The sequence below is a fragment of the Urocitellus parryii genome, chromosome 3 (assembly GCF_045843805.1).
Source record: "Urocitellus parryii isolate mUroPar1 chromosome 3, mUroPar1.hap1, whole genome shotgun sequence".
Classification (NCBI taxonomy): domain Eukaryota; kingdom Metazoa; phylum Chordata; class Mammalia; order Rodentia; family Sciuridae; genus Urocitellus; species Urocitellus parryii.
Genome location: NC_135533.1, coordinates 117547769 through 117574230, shown reverse-complemented (window position 1 = coordinate 117574230; position 26462 = coordinate 117547769). Strand labels below are relative to the sequence as shown.

The following is a 26462-nucleotide window of genomic DNA, read 5'->3' as shown; positions in this document are numbered from 1 at the left end:
GCACTTATGCTACAAACACCCTGTGGGCTGCCAGGAAAAAAGTGTTATGGAGTAAGGTTCATGAGAATCTAAGAGGGTACCCTGATATCTCATTCTAAATTAGATTATCCCAGTTATGCCTGTTTTTATCCTGCACAGCTCTCTGATTAAATATATATTTGTGGCATATTAATTTAACGGCTGTCCCCCTCCAGTAAACTCTAATTTTCAAGGGCAAGGTCAATGCTGTTCTATTCTCTACTGAAACAGAGCATAGCTCACTTTTCATAATCAATAAACCTGTGACAGTGAGCAGCACAAGCACTATGATGGCAATGTTTCTAGTAATTACAAGAATAATGAAACCATTTCTGTTTTCATAGAAATAAGAGATTAAATTTATCAAAGGAGAAAATAACAAAGTGTAAAGCCAGGCCAAGTAGCTTCTGGTCAACTAGCCATGAATCAGCCAGGATCAGCACTGGACACAAGAGAATTACAGACCCATGAGGGACATCAACCAGCTATTTGAGAGAGCAGAAAGTAATAGCCTAGATGGGGCCAATAACACTGGTGAATTCATTCCACTGTTCATGAGTTAGAGAACAGAATCCTACCCAGGGTCCTGTGAGGCCTGAATATCCTGACACCTCTGGCTGCACCTCCAGTTCACTCCCTGTGCTCCATCACACCAGCCTTCTTTTTGGTGCCTTCTACTGGTAGCCCTTTGCACAAATCAATCCCTCTGCCTGGCATGTTCTTCCCTTCAGCTCCTCCCTTCCACTCCAAATCTACTTCTTCTAATAACCCCTGTACTACATCAGGTCTAAGCTCAAACATAACCTCCTTAAAGCTATCCCTGTGACCCTCAGACCAGATCAGGCCCCAATTAGATAGTCTCACAGGCCCTTGCTAATAACAAATAACTAATGGTTATTTTTCCCCACTGGGTTATAAAACCCCCCTCAGAGTAGAAGCTTCAAAAATACTGTTGAATGAATAAGTGAATGAAATGAATAAATTAATGAATGAATAAATTAATGAATTCACCTATTTATTGACCCAAACAGCTGTATTCCAGGCACTGTCATTTCCAGTGTAGAGAATAAAAAGATGAATCCAAAATAGTCTTGGCACTCAAAAACATTAATATTCAGTAGTAATAGGAATAGAAGGCATTCAGTAAATGTCACAAGGAGCTTTCACATAAAAGCCAGAGGGAGTTCAAAGCTTCACCTACAAACAGCAGAGTCTGTACTGAGTGACCACTAAGCCACAATAATAGTTCCACACTTCTGGATTCTCTAGCCAGAGGAGAATCAGTGGAGCCAAAGATGATCTGATGTTGAACACTGGCTAATTAGAGGAATGGAGATTTAATTTGTAATAGTGAGGAAGCAAGAAACTAAAAACCTTCATTGATTGTTTCAGAAAGTGATTACTGCTTTATGATTCCAAACACTCATACTTAATTCCTTCTGCTAGACTTAGATTAGAAGAACTCCACAGTCTGACCCTTATTCAATTAGTGTTACCAACTCTTTTGTCACTTCTTAGCCTCTGTCACTCAGAAATGATCCATTCTTGCTTCAAGTCACTAAGCTTCAATACTAAAGAACAGAAAGAAGAACCCAAGATAGGAAAAAACAACAGGTGTAAACTTGAGGTTTAGTAGCATCTCAGAAGCTGCAGTGTGACCATGTACTCTTCTAAAAATATCCATTTCTGGGTTTAGAAAATTCACTATATAGTTTGACAGCTCAATATTAGCTCAGCTGCCTGCTATTCCTAGGTATTCTCAAAGGTAGGCTATACCACTCCTAGGCTTGATCATATCTTCTTCATTAAAAGGAGAGTATAACTGCTGAACCAGAAGTTTCCTGTCAATCAACTACCACCTGCACTGCTACCACCATTGCTGCTGCCTCTGATTCCACTGCTGCCAGCCAACATAGCCTAGAGATCTTCTTTCCGGGTGCTGCTGACACAGAAGAGACCACTGCCCTGGATGCAACTGAAACCTACACTGCTGCTGACCCCCAGATATCACCTGGTGATGCTGCCCCCACAGCTGCAGTTGCAGCTGCCACTACAGCCGTCACTACTGTTGACCCACTGCCTGCTGCCAACAACCACTGCCAGTATCGCTGCTACCAGAGTCTAGAGGACTGCTTTGGTAAGACTCCAGGTTTGGTTGCATGTGGATACACCCATTTTGGAACATCAGCCAGGGCCTGGGGCCTGGGTATCCACAGTTTTACCACCATAAGAGCCTCTGTCTGGGGACTCAACTGTGACTTGCAGGTCCAATGTGGGGATGCCTGCAGGTTTGGAGGAGCCTGGGAGCTTCCTGCTGAGAGTGCTGGTGGCCCTTGTCTTGCTCCTGCATCTCAGGGTTGCTCCTTTGCATGAGTGTATCCCTGGTGGTTTCTCTGAAAGTAGGAGCAGCTCTGAGATCTTGGGACTGCAGCGTGGCCAATCCTGAAGTATCTGAAGCCCAGATAAGTGGGACAGAGACTGGATTTTTGAGGGCTGATGTGGGTTTGGTGATCCCAAGAGACGTCAGAGACAAGACTGAGAAACTGTTGAACACTAACAGAGACAGTCTGACTTGCCAGCAAGATTTATTTTATATTATTTTTTGATTCACTAATCTCTCTACCATATTTGGAACAGGATGTTTTTATGCATTAAGGTGTGGAGGACAATGACACATGAATGGTGTTTTGCATTTTTGTTATATTCTTATGTCTTCAATTTTTTCTCTTTGTTCGTATTCTTCCTCTCTCTTCTATTTTCTGGGATTTAGTTTCCAACTTTTCTCTAACCAATAGCCAATCTCTGTCAGCTCTTCTTCCACTCTTCCTGTGAATTTTTACTTCAAGCCTCTCTCTTCCTCCCTCGCGAATATTGCATATTACACCACCTCTGTTCTCTCATCCACCATTTGAAATCGTAAATGATTTTAATAAACATTCTATAGTTAGTTACTGAACTCATCATTTTGGTTTAATGTGAGAAAGCAGTGGACACCTTAGTGAGAGCTATTAGGTTAAGGCTATATATTGTGTACACTGGGTGCTGTTGATATTGGTCTTACCAGTAAAGGTAAAGCACTGGAAGCCTTCAGGGACACTACAGGTTTACAGAGTAGAACTTATCCTGCCTTAGATCCATAGTTTTAGATGGGAAAACACACTAACAACATGAAAAAACAAGGGAATAAAGCATCCAAACAAACCAAGATGCTTCAACAACAGAAGCCACTGATAACACAATAGAAGAAATGTCCAAGAAGGAGTTCAGATTGTATACAGTTAAATTGATACATGAAGTAAAAAAACCACTTCAATAAAGAGTTAGAGATAGTGTAAAAAACAAACAAACAGAAATCCTCAAAATAAAGGAATCAGTAAACCAAGTTATAAATTCAATAGAAAAAGGATCACCAACAGATTAGACCACTTGGAAGACAGAACCTCAGACAATGAAAACAAAATATATAATCTTGAAAGTAGAGTTGAACATGTGGAGAAGATGGTAAAAAAAAAAACAGAAACAGACCATCCAAGAATTATGGGATAACATGAAAAGGCCAATTTAAGAGTTATCAGAATAGATGAAGGAGCAGAGATACAAACCAAAGGAATGCACAATCTTTTCAATGATTTAATAGCAGAAAATTTCCCAAACCTGAAGATTGGAATGGAAAATCAAATACAAGAGGCCTACAGGACCCCAAATGTACAAAATTATAGCAGACCCACACTAAGACATATTATAATGAAAATGACTAACAGAGAATAAAGATAAAATCTTGGAGGCTGTGAGAGAAAAAAAATCAAATTACAAATAGGGAAAAACCAATTCCTATCTTAACTGATTTGTCAGTCCAGACCCTCAAAGCTAGGAGGCCCTAGAGTAATATATTTCAACCTCTGAAAGAAAACAGATGCCAACCAAGCAAAATTAAGTTTCAGATTTGAAGATGAAATTAAAACATTCCATTATAACAAAAATTAAAAGAATTCACAACTAGAAAGCCTACCCTATAGAGCATACTCAACAAAACATTCCATGAGGATGAAGTTAAAAAAAAAAAAAAGTGAAAACCAGCAAAGGGAGGATCTACACTAAACTGACATTCAACCAAATGAGAAACTAGGACAAATCAAAAACCTGAAATAAATCAAAATGACAGGGAATACAAATCATATCTCAATAATAACCTTGAATGTTAATGGCCTAAAATCATCAATCAAAAGACAGAGAGGCAGACTGGATTAAAAAGCAAGACCTAAAAATATGCTGTCTTCAAGATACTCACCTCATGGGCAAAGACATCCACAGGTTGAAGGTGAAAGGATAGGAAAAAACTTATCACTCATATGGACTGAGTAAACAAGCAAGGGTTTCCATTCTCATTTCAGATAAAGTAGACTTCAAACCAAAGTTAATCAGAAGTGACAAGAAGGACACTTCACATACTTCTTAAGGGAAGTATATATAAGCAGGACATAACAATTATAAATATTTATGCCCCAAACAATGGAGCATCTATGAACATCAAACAAACCCTTCTCAACTTCAATAGTCAAACAGACCACAATACAATGATACTGGGTGACTTTAAGACACCTCTCTAACTACTGGACAGATCTTCCAAAAAAAAACTAAATGAAGAAACTATAGAACTAAATAATACAATCAATAATTTAGACTTAACAAACATATATAGAATATTTCTTTCATCAATGAGCAAATATATTGTCTTCTCAACAGTACATGGCTTCTTCTCCCAAAGAGATCATATCTTATGCCACAAAGCAACTCTTAGCAAATACAAAAAAAATAGAAATACTACCCTGCATTCTATCAGACAATAATGGAATGAAATTAGAAATCAATGATAAAATTAAAAATACAAGCTACTGTAACAAATGAAGTGTAAATAATACACTATTGAATGATGAATGGATACTAGAAGAAATCAAGGGCAAAATTTTAAAAAATACTTAGAGGTAAATGAGAACTCTGCTACAACATATCAAAATCTCTGGGACACTATGAAGGCAGTACTAAGAGGAAAGTTTATTGCATTGAGTGCATTCATTAAAAGAATAAAAAGTCAACAAATAAATGACTTAACACTATATCTCAAAGCCCTAGAAAAAGAAGAATAAATCAATACCAAAAGCAATAGAAGACAGGAAATAATTAAAATCAGAAATGAAATTAATGAAATTGAAACAAAATGAAACAATTCAAAAAATTGACAAAACAAAAGTTGGTTCTTTGAAAAAATAAATAAAATAAATAAACCCCTGGCCATGCTAATGAAGAGAAAAAGAGAGAAAATTCAAATTACTAAAATACAAGATGAAGAAGGAAATATCACAATGGACATGTCTGAAATACAGAAGATAATTAGGAACTATTTTTGAAAATTTATACTAATAAAATAGAAAATGTTGAAGACATTGAAAAATTTCTAGAGACATAAAGCCTACCCAAACTGAATGAGGAGGTCATAGATGATTTAAACAGATCAATTTCAAGTAATGAAAAGAAAACACCATCAAAAGCCTACCAACAAAGAAAAGTCCAGGTCCAGATGGATTCTCAGCCAAGTTCTATAAGACTCTCAAAAAAAAAAAAAAAAATTAACACCAATACTCCTCAAAGTATTCCAAGAAATAGAAAACAAGGGAATCCTTCCAAACTCATTCTATGAGGCTAACATCATCCTGATACCAAAACCAGACAAAGACACATCAAGAAAAGAAAACTTCAGACCAATATCCCTGATGAACATAGATGCAAAAATTCTCAATAAATTCTGGCAAATTGCATACAAAAACATATTAAAAAGATAGTGCACCACAATCAAGTAGGATTCATCCCAGGGATGCAGGGTTGGTTCAACATACAGAAATCAATAAACTTAATTCATCATATTAATAGTCGTAAAAAGAAGAATCATATGATCATCTCAATAGATGCAGGAAAAGCATTTGAAAAAATTCAGCACACCTTCATGTTCAAATCACTTGAAAGACTTAGTAGGAACATACTTCAAAACTGTAAAAGTTATATATGCTAAACCCCAAGCCAGCATCATTCTAAATGGAGAGAAATTGAAAGCATTCCCACTAAAAACTGGAAAAAGACAAGGATGTCCTCTTTTACCACTTCTATTCAACATCATCCTTGAAACTCTAGCCAGAACAATTAGACAGATAAAGGAAATTAAAGGGATACAAATAGGTAAAAAAGAACTCAAACTATCGCTATTTGCTAACAACATGATTCTCTATCTAGAAGATCCAAAAAATTCCACCAGAAAACTTCTAAAAACTAATAAATGAATTCAGTAAAGTAGCAGGATATAAAATCAACACCCATAAATCAAACACATTCCTATACATCAGCAATGAATCCACTGAAAGAGAAATTAGAAAACTAATCCATTCATAATAGCTCCCCCCCAAAAAAAATCCTGGGAATCATTCTAACAAAAGAGGTGAAACACCTCTATAATGAAAACTACAGAACACTAAGGAAGGAAATTGACAAAAACCTCAGAAGATGGAAAGATCTCCCATGCTCCTGGATAGGGAGAATTAATATTGTCAAAATGGCCATACTACCAAAAGCGTTATACCGATTTAATGCAATTCCTATTAAAAACCCAATGACATTCTTCATAGAAACAGAAAAAGCAATCATGAAATTTATTTGGAAAAATAAGAGACCAGAATAGCTAAAGCATCCTTAGCAAGAAGAGTAAAGCAGGAGGCATCACAATACCAGACCTTAAACAATACTACAGAGCTACAGTAACAAAAACAGCATGGTACTGACAACAAAACAGACTTGTAAACCAATGGTACAGAAGAGAGGACACAGAGACAAATCTACATAAATACAGTTATCTCATACCAAACAAGGGTGCCAAAAACATTCACTGGAGAAAAGATAGCCTACTCAATAAATGGTGCTGGTAAAATTGGAAATCCATATGTAGCAAAATGAAATAAAACCTCTATCTCTCACCCTGCACAAAAATCAACTCAAAGTGGATCAAAGACTTAGGCACAGAACAGAGACCCTGTGCCTAATAGAAAAAAAAATAGGCCCAAATCTTCACCATGTCAAACTAGGATCTGACTTCCTTAACAAGACTCTTATCAATAATCAATAAATGGGGTATGTCTTGATCCCGAGCAGTGGGTTTCATGGGGATCCTCAGGATTATGATGCCGCCCAAGTTGCAGCTGCTGGCGGTGGTGGCCTTCGAGGTAGCGATGCTCTTCTTGGAGAACCAGATTCAGAAACTGGAGGAGTCCCGGTCAAAGCTAGATGAATTTCACATGCGCTCAGGTTCCTATTGAAAAATATTCTGCGGTCGATCTAACATGGCGGCAGGCACGGAGAGATCAAGTCTCTGACCTCTCCAGCTGCGCGGGCATAGGGAGTTGTAAACTGTCTAAATGCTGTTTGCTCAGGATCTCTAGGCAATGCTGAGCTGACGTGGATCTGGGGCCAACAGTTTGGGCCTCTCAGAACACACACTGAGCCCGGATCGGATAGATTCAAGCTCCGGTTCGCCTGCTTCTCGTGACTCAGCACTAACGATCCTGCTGAAATAACTGGTCGGCTCTTCAAAACTTACAGAGGTAAAAGCCAACCAAGCCTTCATAGGCAGTGGCCACAGGATTGAAACGGGGCTTGGGAGAGACAGTCAGGACCCACCCGTTGCATTGCTCACCCAGCAAAGGGAACGAACGGTCACCATTTGCATGGGATACCACCATGGCAGAGAACTGACGTCACGAGCAGAGGAGATAACTTCATTGAAACCAGTGGCGACAGGTGTGTAATCCCCTAGCCATCCCTCTCCACACAGCGGGGAAACCTTAAGGGCCCCTCCCAGCTCTCCCGTGGGCACAATAGCCAGACCGAGGGAATCAGAAGTGGCAAGGGACTCACGGTGCGGAATGCCCGGCTACCGCTCCCACCAGTGCTGACAACTGAAGTCTCTTGCACCAGCTACTGGGGGCATGGCTACTGGAGGGTAAGCAAATTCACTGGGGGTTCTCAGCCCCAAGCTCCACAAACTTAGGGTCTGAGGGAGGCAAACAGGGAGAGTGTGCCCAGGCGTTCATGAAAACAGGGCTCCCAGGAGCAGCAGACCTGGCGTGTAGCCAGTATTGTGGTGAGCGTCACAGGTAAGCAGAGCCTGGCTAGAGGAAACACAAGAGAAGGCCATAGACACTCAGGATTGGAGACCCGCCCAGACTAGGAGGAAGAGCAGCTGCACAGTGATTGGTTCCTACCAATTGAGAGGAGAAGCTGGGCCCACTGGGCACACCTCCACCTACTAGAACAGAAGTTAATCGAACTCTATGACTGCATTTATTATTTTTTTCTTTAATTTGGGGTTTTGTTTTTTTTCTTTCATTTTCATTTTCTTTGTTGTTGTTGTTCTTGTTCTTTAACTTTTTGTAATGTTTTTAATTTTTTTTTAATTTTTTTATTTTATTATTATTTTTTTAAATTTTAATTTTCATTGTTTTATTATCATTATTATTTCTTTTTAAAAAATTTTTTTTCTTTCTTTCTTTATTTTCTATTTCTTTTCTTTTGTATTTCATTTTTTTTCAATTTTCTTATTCCCCCTTCCTTGAATTCTACCTGCCTATTCTCATTCTCTTTAGTGATTTCTTCCCTTCCCTTCTAATATCTTTCCTCCCAAGCATCAAATAAATTTGTAAGAGTAAACAGTAACTCAGCAGTCAAACAGAACAAGAAGTAACATGAGCAGCATGAAAAAGCAAGGAAGAAAAGGAGTACGAACAATGAAGGACAGCCTAAATATTCAGGAGGACCTAGAGTCACCAGAAAAACGGTCATATAAAGAACTCAAGGAATACCTTAGACAGATGGAATGGAACCTTAAAGAGGATACGAGACAGCAAATCCAAACAGTGAAAGAACACATTGAAAATGAATTACATAAACAGATAAAAGAAGAAGTTAAGCATCTTTATCAGGAGACAGAGATTATAAAAAAAAATCAAACAATAATTCTAGAAATGAAGGAAACGATAAACCAAATTAAAAACTCAATTGAGAGTATCACCAACAGAGTGGAGCAAGTAGAAGCCAGAACATCAAATAATGAAGACAACATATATCATCTTGAAAAGGGTGTAGCCAACTCAGAAAGGCTGGTAAAAAATCATGAGAAAAACATCCAAGAGATATGGGATAACATAAAAAAACCAAACATATGAGTCATTGAGATAGAGGAAGGTACAGAGATTCAAACCAAGGGAATGAGTAACCTGCTGAATGAAATAATTACAGAAAACTTTCCAGAAATAAAAAAGGAAATGGATATACAAATTGTAGATACATACAGGACACCGAGCACACAAAATCACAGTAGACCAACACCAAGACACATTGTTATGAAGATAGCCAATATACAGAACAAAGAGAAAATATTAAAAGCTACAAGAGAAAGGAGGCAAATTACATTCAGGGGTAAACCAATAAGGTTAACAACGGATTTTTCATCACAGACACTGAAAGCAAGAAGATCCTGGAACAACGTATTTCAAACACTGAAAGACAATGGATGCCAACCAAGAATTCTGTATCCAGCAAAATTAAGCTTCAGGTACGAAAATGAAATAAAAATCTTTCATGACAAACAAAAGTTAAAAGAATTTGCAGCCAGAAAACCAGCATTGCAAAGCATCTTGAGCAAAACACTACACGAGGAAGAAATGAAAAACAATAACCAAAACCATCAGTGGGAAGTGCCTCGGTATGACAGAGGGCGGGGGGGGGGGAGCTAATCATGGAGAAACAAACTAAATAAAAAAAAAAAAAAAAAGATAAATAATCAAACATGGCTGGCAGTACAAACCATATATCAATAGTAACTCTAAACGTTAATGGCTTAAACTCTCCAATAAAGCGACATAGGCTGGTAACATGGATTAAAAAAACAAATCCAACAATATGTTGCCTCCAGGAGACACATCTGATTGGAAAAGACATACACAGGCTGAAGGTGAAAGGTTGGGAAAAAATATACCACACACACGGTCCTCGTAAGCAAGCAGGGGTGGCCATCCTCATATCGAATAAAATCAACTTCAAGACTAAGTTAATCAAAAGGGATAAGGAAGGACATTATATACTGTTAAAAGGAACCATTCACCAACAAGACATAACAATTATCAATGTTTATGCACCAAATAATGCTGCTGCGACGTTCATAAAACAAATTCTCCTCAAGTTCAAGAATCAAATAGACCACAACACAATAATTATGGGTGACTTCAACACACCTCTCTCACCATTGGACAGATCCTCCAAACAAAAGTTGAATAAAGAAACTATAGAACTCAATATCACAATCAATAACCTAGACTTAACTGACATATATAGAATATATCAACCATCATCAAGTGGATATACTTTTTTCTCAGCAGCACATGGATCCTTCTCAAAAATAGACCATATATTATGCCATAGGGCAACCCTCAGTAAATATAAAGGGGTGGAGATAATACCATGCATTTTATCTGATCATAATGGAATGAAACTGGAAATCAATGATAAAAGAAGGAAGGAAAAATCCTACATCACATGGAAAATGAACAATATGTTACTGAATGATCAATGGGTTACAGAAGACATAAAGGAGGAAATCAAAAATTCTTAGAGATAAATGAAAATACAGACACAACATATAGGAATCTATGGGACACAATGAAAGCAGTTTTAAGAGGGAAATTCATCGCCTGGAGGTCATACCTCAAAAAAAGGAAAAACCAACAAATAAATGAGCTCACACTTCATCTCAAATACCTAGAAAAGAAAGAGAAAAACAACAGCAAATGTAGCAGAAGGCAAGAAATAATTAAAATCAGAGTGGAAATCAAGGAAATTGAAACAAAAGAAACTATTGAAAAAATTAACAAAACTAAAAGTTGGTTCTTCGAAAAAATAAATAAGATCGACAGACCCTTAGCCATGCTAACGAAGAGAAGAAGAGAGAGAACTCAAATTACTAACATACGGGATGAAAAAGGCAATATCACAACAGATGATACAGAAACACAGAAGACAATTAGAAATTATTTTGAAAACCTATATTCCAATAAAATAGAAAATAGTGAAGACATCGATAAATTTCTAAAGTCATATGATTTGCCCAGACTGAGTCAGGAGGATACACACAATTTAAACAGACCAATTTCAATGGATGAAATAGAAGAAGCAATCAAAAGACTACCAACCAAGAAAAGCCCAGGACCGGATGGGTATACAGCGGAGTTTTACAAAACCTTTAAAGAAGAATTAATACCAATACTTTTCAAGTTATTTCAGGAAATAGAAAAAAGAGGGAGCTCTTCCAAATTCATTCTATGAGGCCAACATCACCCTGATTCCTAAACCAAAGACCTCGAAGAAAGAAAACTACAGACCAATATCTCCAATGAACCTAGATGCAAAAATCCTCAATAAAATTCTGGCAAATCAGATACGAAAGCACATCAAAAAAATTGTGCACCATGATCAAGTAGGATTCATCCCTGGGATGCAAGGATGGTTCAATATACGGAAATCAATAAATGTTATTCACCACATCAATAGACTTAAAGATAAGAACCATATGATCATCTCGATAGATGCACAAAAAGCATTTGACAAAATACAGCATCCCTTTATGTTCAAAACATTAGAAAAACTAGGGATAACAGGAACTTTCCTCGACATTGTAAAAGCTATCTATGCTAAGCCTCAGGCTAGCATCATTCTCAATGGAGAAAAATTGAAGGCATTCCCTCTAAAATCTGGAACAAGACAGGGATGCCCTCTATCACCACTTATATTCAATATAGTTCTCGAAACACTGGCCAGAGCAATTAGAGGAAAGAAATTAAAAGCAAAAAAATAGGAAAAGAAGAACTTAAATTATCACTATTTGCAGATGACATGATTCTATACCTAGAAGACCCAAAAGGGTCTACAAAAAAACTACTAGAACTAATAAATGAATTCAGCAAAGTGGCAGGATATAAAATCAACACACATAAATCAAAGGCATTTCTGTATATCAGCGACAAAACTTCTGAAACAGAAATGAGGAAAAACACTCCATTCACAATATCCTCAAAAAATAACATACTTGGGAATCAACTAACGAAAGAGGTGAAAGATTTATACAATGAAAACTACAGAACCCTAAAAAGAGAAGTAGAAGAAGATCTTAAAAGATGGAAAAATATACCCTGTTCATGGATAAGCAGAACTAACATCATCAAAATGGCGATATTACCAAAAGCTCTCTATAGGTTTTTTTTTTTTTAGAAATATTATCTTTATTCTCTTAATTGTTAATGTCCTTTTTTTCTATTTTTTTTTAAAGAGAGAGTGAGAGAGGGAGAGAGAGAAGAGAGAGAGAATTTCAATATTTATTTTTCAGTTATCAGCGGACACAACATCTTTGTTTGTATGTGGTGCTGAGGATCGAACCCGGGCCGCACGCATGCCATGTGAGCCCGCAACCGCTTGAGCCACATCCCCAGCCCCCCTCTATAGGTTTAATGCAATGCCAATCAAAATCCCAACGGCATTTCTTGTAGAAATAGATAAAGCAATCATGAAATTCATATGGAAAAATAAAAGACCCAGGAAGTGTGAATCAGGCGGTATAGCAATACCAGACCTCAAACTATATTACAGAGCAATAGTAACAAAAACAGCATGGTACTGGTACCAAAACAGGCGGGTGGACCAATGGTACAGAATAGAGGACACAGAGACTAATCCACAAAGCTACAACTATCTTATATTTGATAAAGGAGCTAAAAGCATGCAATGGAGGAAGGATAGCATCTTCAACAAATGGTGTTGGGAAAACTGGAAATCCATATGCAACAAAATGAAACTGAATCCCCTCCTCTCGCCATGCACAAAAGTTAACTCAAAGTGGATCAAGGAGCTAGTTATCAAATCAGAGACTCTGCGTCTGATAGAAGAAAAAGTTGGCTCCGATCTACATATTGTGGGGTCGGGCTCCAAATTCCTTAATAGGACACCCATAGCACAAGAGTTAATAACAAGAATCAACAAATGGGACTTACATAAACTGAAAAGTTTTTTCTCAGCAAGAGAAACAATAAGAGAGGTAAATAGGGAGCCTACATCATGGGAACAAATTTTTACTCCTCACTCTTCAGATAGAGCCCTAATATCCAGAGTATACAAAGAACTCAAAAAATTAGACAATAAGATAACAAATAACCCAATCAACAAATGGGCCAAGGACCTGAACAGACACTTCTCAGAGGAGGACATACAATCAATCAACAAGTACATGAAAAAATGCTCACCATCTCTAGCAGTCAGAGAAATGCAAATCAAAACCACCCTAAGATACCATCTCACTCCAGTAAGATTGGCAGCCATTATGAAGTCAAACAACAACAAGTGCTGGCGAGGATGTGGGGAAAAGGGTACTCTTGTACATTGCTGGTGGGACTGCAAATTGGTGCAGCCAATTTGGAAAGCAGTATGGAGATTCCTGGGAAAGCTGGGAATGGAACCACCATTTGACCCAGCTATTGCCCTTCTCAGACTATTCCCTGAAGACCTTAAAAGAGCGTACTACAGGGATACTGCCACATCGATGTTCATAGCAGCACAATTCACAATTGCTAGACTGTGGAACCAATCCAGATGCCCTTCAATAGATGAATGGATAAAAAAAAAAATGTGGCATTTATACACCATGGAGTATTACGCAGCACTAAAAAATGACAAAATCATGGAATTTGCAGGGAAATGGATGGCACTAGAGCAGATTATGCTTAGTGAAGCTAGCCAATCCCTTAAAAACAAATACCAAATGTCTTCTTTGATATAATGAGAGCAACTAAGAATAGAGCAGGGAGGAAGAGCAGGAAGAAAAGATTAACATTAAACAGAGACATGAGGTGGGAGGGAAAGGGAGAGAAAAGGGAAATTGCATGGAAATGGAGGGAGACCCTCATTGTTATACAAAATTACATATAAGAGGTTGTGAGGGGAATGGGAAAATAAACAAGGAGAGAAATGAATTACAGTAGATGGGGTAGAGAGAGAAGATGGGAGGGGAGGGGAGGGAGGATAGTAGAGGATAGGAAAGGTAGCAGAATACAACAGTCACTAATATGGCATTATGTAAAAATGTGGATGTGTAACCGATGTGACTCTGCAATCTGTATACGGGGTAAAAATGGGAGTTCATAACCGACTTGAATCTAATGTATCAAATATGATATATCAAGAGCTTTGTAATGTTTTGAACAATCAATAAAAAAAAAGAAAAAAAAGAATCAATAAATGGGATAGATTCAAATTAAAAAGCTTCTTCTCAGCAAAGGAAATAATAATGTGAGGAGACAGCCTACAGATTGGGAGAAAATCTTTACCACATGCACCCCCAATAAAGCATTAATCTCTAAAATATATAAATAATTCAAAAATCTTAACACCAAAACAACAAATAACCCAATCAATAAATGGGCTAAGAACTGAACAGACACTTCACAGACGAAGAAATATAATTGATCAACAAATATATGAAAAAGTGTTCAACATCTCTAGCAATTAGAGAAATGCAAATCAAAACTACTCTAAGATTTCATCTCACTCCAGTCAGAATGGCAATCATCAAGAATACAGGCAAGGGGCTGGGGCTGTGGCTCAGGCGGTAGCGTGTTCGCCTGACATGAGTGCGGCCCGGGTTCGATCCTCAGCACCACCACATACAAAACAAAGATGTTGTGTCCGCCGAAAACTAAAAAATATATATTAAAAAATTCTCTCTCTCTCTCTCTCTCTCTCTCTCTCTCTCTCTCTCTCTCTCCTCTCTCTCAAAAAGAAAAAAGAAAAGAAAAAGAATACAGGCAACAATAAAGGTTGGTGAAGATGCAGTGAAAAAAGTAGACTCATACATTGCTGGTGGGACTGCAAAATGGTGCAGCCAATACCGAAAGCAGTATGAAGATTCCTCAGAAAACTGGGAATGAGACCACCATTTGACCCACCTATTCCACTCCTTGGTTTATACCCAAAGGACTTAAAATGTGCATATTATAGTGACGCAGTCACATCGATGATTATAGCAGCTCAATTCACAATAGCTAGACTATGGAACCAACCTAGGTGTCCCTCAAGAGATGAATGCATAAAAAAAGGTTGTATATATACTCAATGGAATATTAGTCAGCTTTAAAGAAGAGTAAAATTATGGCATTTGCCAGTAAATGGTTGGAGTTGGAGAATATCATGCTAAGCGAAATAAGCCAATCCCACAAAACCAAAGGCCAAATGTTTTCTCTAATATGCAGATGCTAAATCACAATAAGGCAGGGGACACTAGGGGAGAATAGTGTTACCTTAGATTAGGTAGAGGGAAGTGATGGGAAGGAAGAGGAGGGGATGTGGGAATAGGAAAGATAGTAAAATGAAACAGACAAATGAAACTATATGTATGTATGTGACTACATGACCAATATGATCCCACAACATGTACACTCAGAAAAATGAGAAATTATATACAATCTATATATCAAATGTATACCAAATGTATATCAAAATGCATAAATGCATTCTACTGTCATGTATAACTAAACTAATTAAAACAAAATATTTTAAAAAATGGATAGTATAAAGGAAATGTTTAAGATAAATTTGCACTTAATGTAACTATTACTCAAAGCAAAAGTGACAAAGAAAAACTTTGTGCTGAAAATAATTCCTAAATTTATTTGTTCCCTACCATCATGAAAAACAACTCCTACAAACTTAGTTGCAAAGAAAAAAGGAGCGCACTCACCTCGACTATAGAGTGGGCTACTGCTCAATGGGGGTGGAACAGCGGGGTTGGGTTTCTGTGCCTTGGGCTGCACTATGATTTGGTAACCCTGCATGAGGCGCTGGCAAATGAACTCTTCAAACACCTGTTGGGCTGTCATCTGCACACCATCCTCATCCCTCCTAAAAAAAAAAACCAGATGATTGTGCACATATGTGTTTGGCCTTGGGAAGTGACACTTAAGAATTCATAGTGTGAAGTCCTTTACTTCATCCCAGACAACCATCATATGGCATTTCATAAAATTATCAATTTATAAATCAGTCTGGGAGAAATGATAAGTTCAAAGGCATGGAAAAAGAAGGCAAGTAATAATCAATGGCCAAATGAGTAACCTTAGAAAAGAAGAAGAGATTTAGTATGCCCAAAATAACTGCAAAAGAAAATTTGAAATCAAAGAGGAGAAATTGTTAATGTCAACTTGAAAGAAATGAACAGTTCTTGCATCACAAAATCTCCTAAATATAAAAGAATACAGATTTAAAATTTCAATATTATGATGCATTTGTTTGTACATAATCAGAACCCTCATAAACAAAGCTGAGCTTTTTTTTTTTTTTTAATCATGATAGACATTGAACCCAGGACCTGTGTGTGCTAGGCAAGCACTCTACCACTGAGTCACTTAGTTACACTCCAAGGACTCTGAATACCTTTTTCTGAACCAACCTGTCCATGTCTGCTTCCGGCAGGAGATCATAACAGCCTTCCGTATAGTCATTCTGCAGGCCCTGGCGGTCGGGGAAGTAGTCGGTGGTGAGGGGGAGGCATGCCGGAGTAGTGAGAGACTTCCAGTCCACTCCAACTGTGCAACAGAAGCCTGGCACTACAGGGGGAGCAGACAGTGTCAGAACTGCCTCGCATAACAGGGTAAAAAGGTATGTGTGGTCACCATGGCAGGTTTGGGATATGGGGGAAGAAGAGGGAACAAGGGTGAGAAAACAGTTCATAGTAAAAGGTAATAAAATTGCCAGGATAGGGAAGGAGAAGACGAAAGGGGTGGGGGAGGGAGAAAGAGAAAAGAGAGAAACAGATTTTGTTAGACAATGCAGTGCACATGCTTCTCCAATCCCATCATGCAAGTGGGATTCGCAGCTGATATATTATATTTTCTGCTGAACATGAGCTACAGCCACAATACCAGTGAGGTTACTGCAGGGCAGGCAGGATTACATGTCCAAGCAAATCAATTTTCTGAGAGCAGATGAGAGGCTCAGGCTGGAGCCCCTCTGGAGGACTGCAGAGTGGCTAAGTGGGAAAGGAAGACAGCTGAGCCTGATTTGACAGCAAAACAGCATACAGTCACAGAAATAAGTTATACTTTTGAGAACTGCAAAAGATCCAAAAGGGCAGGAGAAAAAAATAAGGGAGGATATCTGGGAAAGTTTTGAGGCTGGAACTTTAAGAGACAGAGTTAGACAATCCAGTAAAAAAAGCTGCAATAAGCAGAGTGGGCCAACCACATGGGTCTGTCTAGAATTGTCTGCTCTTCAGTTAAAGCAAGATTTCTCAATCTTGGAAACATTGACACTTCAAACAGCTAATTCTGGGCTGAGGAGGGCTATCCTCAGCATTGTAGAGTGTTTCGCAGCATCACTGAACTCTATACACTAGGTGCCACGGGCTCCGTCTAGTGGTGAAACCCAGAAATGTTTGCAGATAGTGCTACAAGTTCCCTGATACTGCCCATTTGAGAATCACTGAGGGAAAGTAATTAAGTGGTGCTTTGGTTTGGATGTGGTTTGTTCCCCAAGGATTTGTTTTGGGGGGGTTGGTCCCAGTGTTGGGTGAGGAGAAATGTAAAACCTCTAAGAAGTAAAGCCCAAAGGAGGTGATTAGGAGCATGCCCTTGGGGAGGGATCAGGGAAGCTCTGATGGGATCTTAAGATAGTGCTTGAGTGTTCTTGGTTCTTCTAGCCCCTCTCCATACTCTGGTTTCCTGTCTTTTCAGATGATCTTTCCCTATTGATCTTTTCCACATGATCTCTCATTGTGAGCCTTTCACTATCATGTAATGCATCTGAGGGGCTCTCAGCCAAGCTAACATCATGTAGCTTACAATTTCAGCTTCTCAAACTATAAGCTAAATAAACCTCTTTTCTTTATAAAGTTATTCCACTTCAGGCATTTAAGTGAGGATTATGGTAACTTTTTTTTTTTTTCAGTACCAGGGATTGAACCCAGGGGCACTTAACCACTGAACCACATTCCCAGCACATACACCCCCTTCTTTTTTATATATATTTTATCTAGAGACAGGGTGTTGCTGAGTTGTTTAGTGCCTCACTAAGTTGTTGAGGTTGACTTTGAACTTGCAGTCTTCCTGCCTCAGCTTCCTGAACCAGTGGAAATAAGCCTCCACACCTGTCTTAATCTTTAAGTAACATCTTTTTAAGTAAGGATTATTTTCAAAGTCTCTATAAGACAAGCAATATGGAAGAAAAAATTTTGTGCCTTTGCCTCTGGGTCTTGAGTGGGCTTTTCACAACTCATATTTATATAGTGATTACAGCTAATGACATGGTTGCCTCATCTGCCCTCACATCACCCTCACATGGATGAGGAAGACCTGTGTGCTAAATCACAGTGAGAAGATGTCCCATGTAGCACCACTGAAGTGGGGAAGATGATTAAACTCTCTTAGGATCACCTTCATGGTCTACACAGTCTTATTAACTCATTAATACTTCAGCACAGAATAGCCAAAATAATCACCCCAGTTTCTCCATTGTAGACAAGAAGCTAAACTTATTCCTACTTCCTAGATAGATACAGGAGAATACAGAAATCTGATCAAAGCCATGGTGGGGAGATCAGGAATAAAAGTCATCTACATCTTTTAACCTTGTAAGTCATGCTGACCCTCATCAGCCTACCAATCCTTGGGGTTATAAAAAACCTATAAAAATGCTTTCTGCTGGGCACACACCAAAATACACCAAAATGCCTGGTCCTAAAGCCCACATTGAAAAGGCTTCAGAGTCTTAGTTTAATGATGTTCTTCCCTGGAAGAAAAACTGTGGCCTCTTGTACCCCGTACATTCTGGTCCTGAAAGAAGGCCTCTAAGTAGATAACAAAATCCATCTTTTCATTGCTGGCAGCTTTTTAGAAAATAATCAATCTGCCAGTCATAAACCGAAAGAAAAAAATATACCCTCTGCCATTCACTATACCTTCATTATATGCCATCACTAAAAAAAAATTGGAAACCGTCTAAATGGTCACACATAAGAAATGTTTATTCTAACCAACATCTGTAATATGCTTCATAGAGGAATTAAAAATGACAATTTAGGACCTAAAGAAATAATAAAAGGATTAAGTTAATCAAAAATGTAGACAAAAAGACTCATTGATGTATATCCATTGGTCATAGTCAAGCAAAATGAAGTTTATGAGGTGGCAGAATTTTTTTTTCCTGCTATTTTGTGACTGTAGATAAGATGTTCTCTTACTGTACATCTATTTAAGTTGACAAGAATGGCCAAAATGAGTACAAACTATCAAATATCGTCATCTACAGATGTGTAAGGAGTTCCAGTAATGGCCTATTATTTCTTTGCAATTTTTTTCTAGAGCCATCATTAGGCATTTAAGAGCTAATGCCAGATCTAGATTGGCACAAGAGGCCTATGAGTAAATCTGTTACCTTTTCCATGTGCACTGAATTACATTCTGAAACAGGTCTTGGGCCACACCTCTCTCACTTCACATCAGAGAAACCAAACAAACCTCCCTCACTCGTTGCTTTCCTGTACCCCACAGAGTATGGACTTCTAAACCATTCTCTTCCCACAGGGCTTTTTCTTGCTTCCTCATGCTCTGAACATCCCATAAACCCTAACATCCACCTCCTGCTAGCAGTTGCCCCCTCTTACTTGGGTCTGGAGAGGTAGAAACATTGTCCTCTAGAGAATCCTTATTTTGAATCCTAGGATTTGTACCTATGGAAAGATAAAAACAGCTTGTCTGAATGAAGCTCATTTTGCAAAAGAGTTCTCACAGTTATAGTTTTAAAAGGCTCCAAATTCAAGCTAAAAATAAAAATGATAACTAACTGTCAATTCTAGGCTAAGGATTTCAAATAGTGCAAAAGGATCAAAGAAAAAATGAACAAAATAAAACTTGGGAACGAATCAGAACTTTAAGGTTTTATTAATATCATTCTTTGCCAAATGAGACTTTTTAGCAAAGCAACCCACTAATTTTTTAAAGAAAATGAACACATTACGAAATCATTTCAACTAATCACAGTAATTTTTAGCAAATCTAAAAAGACCTATTTATATTTAGTCCACTCATAATTCATCTTTATCTACTAGAATTCCTCCCCAAATCATGGCTTTCTAAAATATGACATAAGACATCAAAACTCACTATTTTAAGAGAATAACAATAATTCTACCTACAACTGGGCTGAAAAGGAAAACAGACATTCTTTGAAATGCTACTTACTGACTAAAAAGTAATAAAACTAATTTTAAAACACATAATAGTACTTATAGTACCATAAAAAGAATTGAAAAGATCCTCAACAAACTATCAACAGTGGTTATCCCAAAAAAGAAAGCTAAAGATGGCAGAAAGTAAAAGAGAACCTGTGCTTTCTACTCTAAATCCTTTTGTGTTATTTGAATCTTATTTTATAATGAGAACAACTATTTATAAATTCCTTGTGAAATCTTAGGAAAAACAAGCTTGAGAGACAGCATGCACAAATCATGTTCTCTGGGAAAGAACTTATATCCAGAATATTCAGAGAACTCTCACAACTCAAGACCACAAAAACTCAAACCCACTGAATAAATGGGTAAAAGATTTGAACAGACAATTTATCATGGGATAAATGAAGGTGAATGAGCACATACAAACGTATTCAACATCATTAGTCATTAAGGAAACAGCAAATTAAAAGCACAATGAGGGGCTGGGTCTGTAGCTCAGTGGTAGAGCATTTGCCTAGCATATGCGACACTAGGTTCAATTCTTAGCACCACATAAAAATAAATAAAATAGGGGCTAGGGTTGTGACTCAGTGGTGGAGTGCTTGCCTAGTATGTGTGAAGCACTGGGTTTGATTCTCAGCACCATATAAAAATTAATAAAATAAAGGTTCATCGACAACTAAAAATATTTAAATAAATAAATAATATGAAGGCATTCTGTTTATCTACAGCTACAAAAAAAATAAATAAATAAAAAAGCACAGCGAGATATCTCTATACACCAAAATTAATGATTAAAAATGACTGATCGGGGCTGGGATTGTGGCTCAGCAGTAGAGCACTCACCTAGCATGTGTGAGGCCACATAAAAATAGATAAATAAAATAAAGGTATTGTATCCAACCATAACTAAAAATAAAAAAAATATTTTAAAACCATGACTTATCAGGGCTGGGGTTGTGGCTCAGCACTAGAGCACTCACCCAGCAGTTGCGAGGTACTGGATTCAATCCTCAGTACCATGTAAAAATAAATAAATAAAATAAACCTAAAAAAAAATTATTTAAAAAATAATTAATCATAGCAACTACTGACAAAGATGTGGAGCAACGAAAATTCTTATACATTGCTGGTAGGAATACTAAATGATACACCACTTAGGAAAACAGTTTGTATGACTTACTCCCACTAATATGACTTTACATAAGAGAAATGAAAACTTATGCTCATACAAAGTTTGTTGATGCAAAATTATGTCAATGTTTAAAGCAGCTTTATTCATAGTTGCCAAAACCTGTAAAAAAACACAAATGTCTTTCAAATGGTGAAGAGATAAACAAACTGCACTATATCCACACAATGGAATACTACTTGGAAATAAAAAGTAATGAACTACTGATGTATGCAACAACTGGATGAATCTCAAATGCATTAGATGAGTGAAAGAAGCCAGACTCAGAGCTACACAGTGTATGATTCCAACATGCTGAGAAATATAAAACTAGAGGGACAGAGAATAGATTTATGGTTGCTAGGAGACAGGAAAGGGATCAAATATAAAAAGGGGTTGTGGCTCAGCAGTAGAGCACTTGTCTAGCACGTGCGAGGCACTGGGTTCAATCCTTAGCATCATATAAAAATAAATAAAATAAAGGCATTGTGTCCAACTACAACTAAATATATACATACATATATATATACACACACACACACACGTATGTGTGCGTGCGCGTGCATGCATGCATATGTGTGTATGTGTACATATATATTTTTTAAGTAAAAAATTTAAAAAATAAAAAGGCAACAAGAAAGAATTCTGGGGATTCATGAAAAAGTTCTATATTTTGATGTATTTGTTGATGGGTATGTGGCTCTGAATTTATCAAACTCATAGAACTATATGCTAAAAAGAGAAAATTTTACTATATGTAAATTTAAAATATACCAGCACAATGGTATATACCAGTATTTCCAGCTACATGGGAGGTTGAGATAGGAGGCTAGCAAGTTCTAGACTATCTTTGGCAACTTAGTGAGGCCTTGTGTCTAAAAAATAAAAAGGACTGGGGGCATAGTTCAGTGGCCGAGCACCCTACTACTACTACTTCAAAAAAAAAAAAACAAAGGCTGGGCTATAGTTCAATGGCAGATTAGCCCTAGGTTCAATCCCCAATACTGCCAAATAATGTTTTTAAAAAAACAGGAAGAGCCGGGTGGCACACACCTATAATCCCAAAGGCTCAAGAGGCTAAGGCAGGAGCATCCTGAGTTCAAAGCCAGCTTCAGCAAATTAGCAAGGCCCTAATCAACTCAGTGAGACTCTGTCCCTAAATAAAATATAAAAAAGGGCTGGGGATGTGGAGTTAAGCACCCCTGGGTTCAATCCCTGGTACCAAAAAAAAAAAAAAAAGACAGGAAGGAAGGGAGGGAGAGAAGGAAAGAAGGAAGGGGAAAGAAAGAGAAGAAGGAAGGTAGAAATGAAACAGAAAGGAAAGGAAACAATCTGTGCAATGCTCTGGTCCCTGCTGGGGACCACAGTGAAAAATAAGTGAAGGGCACGGCTCTGAGGCCACCACCAACCACACTCAAAACCAAATTCAACAGTCAGGAGAGAAACCCACAGAGATGTTACTCTTATGAGTCAGGATTCATGAATCATGTTCAAATGCAGAAGAAAATTTGAATCATACTTAAGTATCTGGGTTTGGTGTGATCTGTCAAGTCTGAGGAGGTAAAGGTAGAGTCACACATGAGGTTTTCTTTTGTCTTTTCTGGTTTTTTCTTCTTTTTGTTAATAAATGAAATGTGAACCAGATGTATGCTTACACTCCATTCCACCTCATTCCAAAACAAGGACTCTATATGGCAATCTTACCCTAAATGAACCCAACGTACATTTGTTCCTTATAACTATTCTGTGAGGGGCAGATGAGTGAGGATCTTTGCGCTCATTATGTAGATAAAGAATCTGGGGCTGGGGATGTGGCTCAAGCGGTAGCGCGCTCGCCTGGCATGCGTGCGGCCCGGGTTTGATCCTCAGCACCACATACAAAGATGTTGTGTCCGCCAACAAGTGAAAAATAAATATTAAAAATTAAAAAAAATAGTTTAAAAAAAAAAAGAATCTGAGGCTCCCTATAGGTGTACTTCAGAGGTAGAGTGTTTGCCTATCAAGCTTGTGGACCTACATTTGATCATCGTCACCACAAAAAAAAAAAGAAGGAGGAGGAGGAGGAGGAGGAGGAGGAGGAAAAGGGCAGAGGAAGGAAGGAAGGAAGGAAGGAAGGAAGGAAGGAAGGAAGGAAGGAAGACAAAGGAGAAAGAAAAAAGTAGGAGCAACAGCAACAGAGGCTCAGCAAATACTGAAAGCTCAACTCAAAGGCTCGGATCCATGTCACTTTCATTGCAGCACAGTCCCCCATCTAACACATCCTAATTTAGTAGAGATCCAGAGGGCTTTCCTTTCATAGCTGCTACTCTACATGGGAGCTGCTTCAAGTAGAATCCCAAAGGAATGACAAGCCAGAGCACCCTGAGGTCTGGAAATTTGGTATCTTATATGTAAATTTAAAATATACCAGCACAATGGTATATACCAGTAATTCCAGCTACATGGGATGTTGTTTCTTCTCAGAACTTAGCACAGTGGATAGAGTTAAATAAACATTTTGGGGAGGGTTAACAGTTTGAAGATAGCAAACCATATTCCATGAAAATTGAGGACAGTTTGTAAAGAAAGCTACTTAAAAAGAATGCCAAGGGCTGGGATTGTGGCTCAGCGGTAGAGCGCTTGCCTAGCACTGGCAGGACCCAGGTTCGATCCTCAGCACCACATAAAAATAAAGGCATTGTGTTGTGTCCATCTACACCTAGAAAATAAATGCTTAAAAAAATTTTTTAAAAAAAGAATGCCCAAGTCCTTGAAGAAACAAATCCTGTTTAATTGTTCAACAAGGTTTAAGAAAAGCATTAGAAGAAAAATTAAATCATGCTTCAGTGAGAAAAAGCTTACCTAAGGCTTCTAGCATTCACTCAACTATCTACTTTACCATATGTCTACCAACTATCTCCATGTGTCAGAACTGTTTTAAGCTCTAGAGGTACAGCCATAAGTAAAACAAAAATCCTCATCCTCATGGATCTAACAATAAGAATATAAAAGTAAAAAAAAAAAAAATCTAGTGTGTCAAGTGATGATAAGGAGAAATATTAGGTAGGGAGGATACATGAAGAATTCTGATAGGATACATGAAGAATTCTGACAGGGTCTTGCTGAGTTGTTTAGGGTCTAGCTAAATTGCTGAGGCTGGCTTTGAATTGGGGATCGATTCTCCAGCCTCAGCTTCCCAAGCGACTAGGATTACAGACTTGCACCCCTCTGAGCCCTTTTTATTTTATTTATTATTATTTTTTTTATGGTGCTGGGGATTGAACCCAGGGCCTTGTGCATATAAGACAAGCACTCTACCAACTCAAAATCTGACTTCTATTTTAGAATGCTCACTCCAAATTGCTGTGTTGAAAATATAATATATATATGAGGGCTGGGGTTGTGGCTCAGTGGTAGAGTACTCACCTAGCACATGGGAGGCACTGGGTTAAATCCTCAGCACAACATAAAAAAATAAATAAATAAAGTTATTATGTCCGTCTGCAAATAAAAATGTTTAAAAAAGAAAATATAATATATGAAAGGGCAAAGGAGAAAGCTGAGACCAGTTAGCAAACTACTATATCCAAATAAAAGATGGCAGGACTTTGTACCATGCTAGGACTGGTGAAGGTAGGGTTCACATAGCCTAAGACAGATCTGATATTAACTGGTTGTTATGGTTTAGAGGTAAGGTGTCCCCCAAAAGCTCATGTGTGAGACAATGCAAGGTTTGTAAGAGAAATGATTGGATTATGGGAGTCTTAATCCAAGCAGTGAATTAATCCCCTGATAAGGATTAACTGAGTGGCACCTGAAGTGGTAGGGTGTGGCTTTGGGGTATATATTTGTATCTGGTAAGTGGAGATATCTCTCTTTGCTTTATGATCAACATGTGAGCTGCTTCCCTCTGCCACATTCTTCTGCCATGAGCCCAAGGAATGGAGTCTGCTGTCTATGGATTGAGACCTCTGAAATTGTGAGACCATAAATAAACCTTTCCTCTTCCACAGTTGTTGTGGTGTGCTCCTTTAGTTGTAGCAGCAGGGAAAAAAAAAAAAATAAATGACTGAAACACTGGTTGTTGCACAGGGCAAGAAAAATTAGGATGATTTTTTCTAAATTATTTCTGACTTACTAACATAATTGATCAGGTAGCCAGTGTCAAAGATGGGAGTTCAGTTCCCACGTGGCTACAGTCTAACTCCTGATGTTCTCTGTCCCCCTCTGAACATATGGTACAGACCATAAGGGGACTGGGCAAGGTTAAGGGTAATACCACTTAACTATATCACACTGACTAAAATAACTGAAGGGAGTCCACAATCTTAATAAGAAGTTAGATATATAAGCAAACACTCAAATACCAATTAAAAAATAATTCTGTGAATTATTCAAATGCTTTTCACATATAACATCTGGGTCTTGAAATAGGGATTCTATTGTCAATAAATGTGCAAAACACTAGAGGGAAGTGAGTAAAGATAAGCTCAGTCTAGTGGGGAAAAAAACATGGAAACAGTGACATCATGGTGTTTAGAGAAATAAGTTGGGTTGTGCACAAGGAGTTGCAGAAACATGTCTAAAATCTCTTGGGAGGACATGAGGAAGAAAGGGAACCACTAGGGTGGGGTTCATGGAGGAGTTATGATTGGACCATAAAGATTGAGTGGACGTATTGAGTGCCTTACAGAATCAGGGACTGAAGACAAGGAAGAAGCATATTCTATACAGAAGGACTAGACTATGTAAAGGAATATGAGAACATAGTTCTTTTGAGAGATCACAAGCAATGGCTAGAATATAAAATATGGTCATACAATAACAATAATAGTACATATTTGATGAACACACACCATGTGTTACTGGCACTATCTTAAGCATGCATGTGGATCATCACATTTAATATTATAAGTATTATAATAATGAAAAAACTGA

The 26462-nt window shown here is 37.9% G+C and overlaps 1 protein-coding gene across 1 annotated transcript in view; it reads right to left on the bottom strand.

Annotated features, from left to right (window-relative positions):
• Positions 1 to 26462, bottom strand: part of Depdc5 (DEP domain containing 5, GATOR1 subcomplex subunit) — a 163037-nt gene that overhangs the window by 67151 nt on the left and 69424 nt on the right. The window contains exons 25-27 of the mRNA XM_077796039.1: positions 19808 to 19873; positions 16598 to 16754; positions 15890 to 16050 (exon numbers count right to left, since the gene is read on the bottom strand). Of these exons, the coding sequence (XP_077652165.1) occupies positions 15890 to 16050; positions 16598 to 16754; positions 19808 to 19873 (384 nt within the window). The remainder of the gene's footprint in view (positions 1 to 15889; positions 16051 to 16597; positions 16755 to 19807; positions 19874 to 26462) is intronic.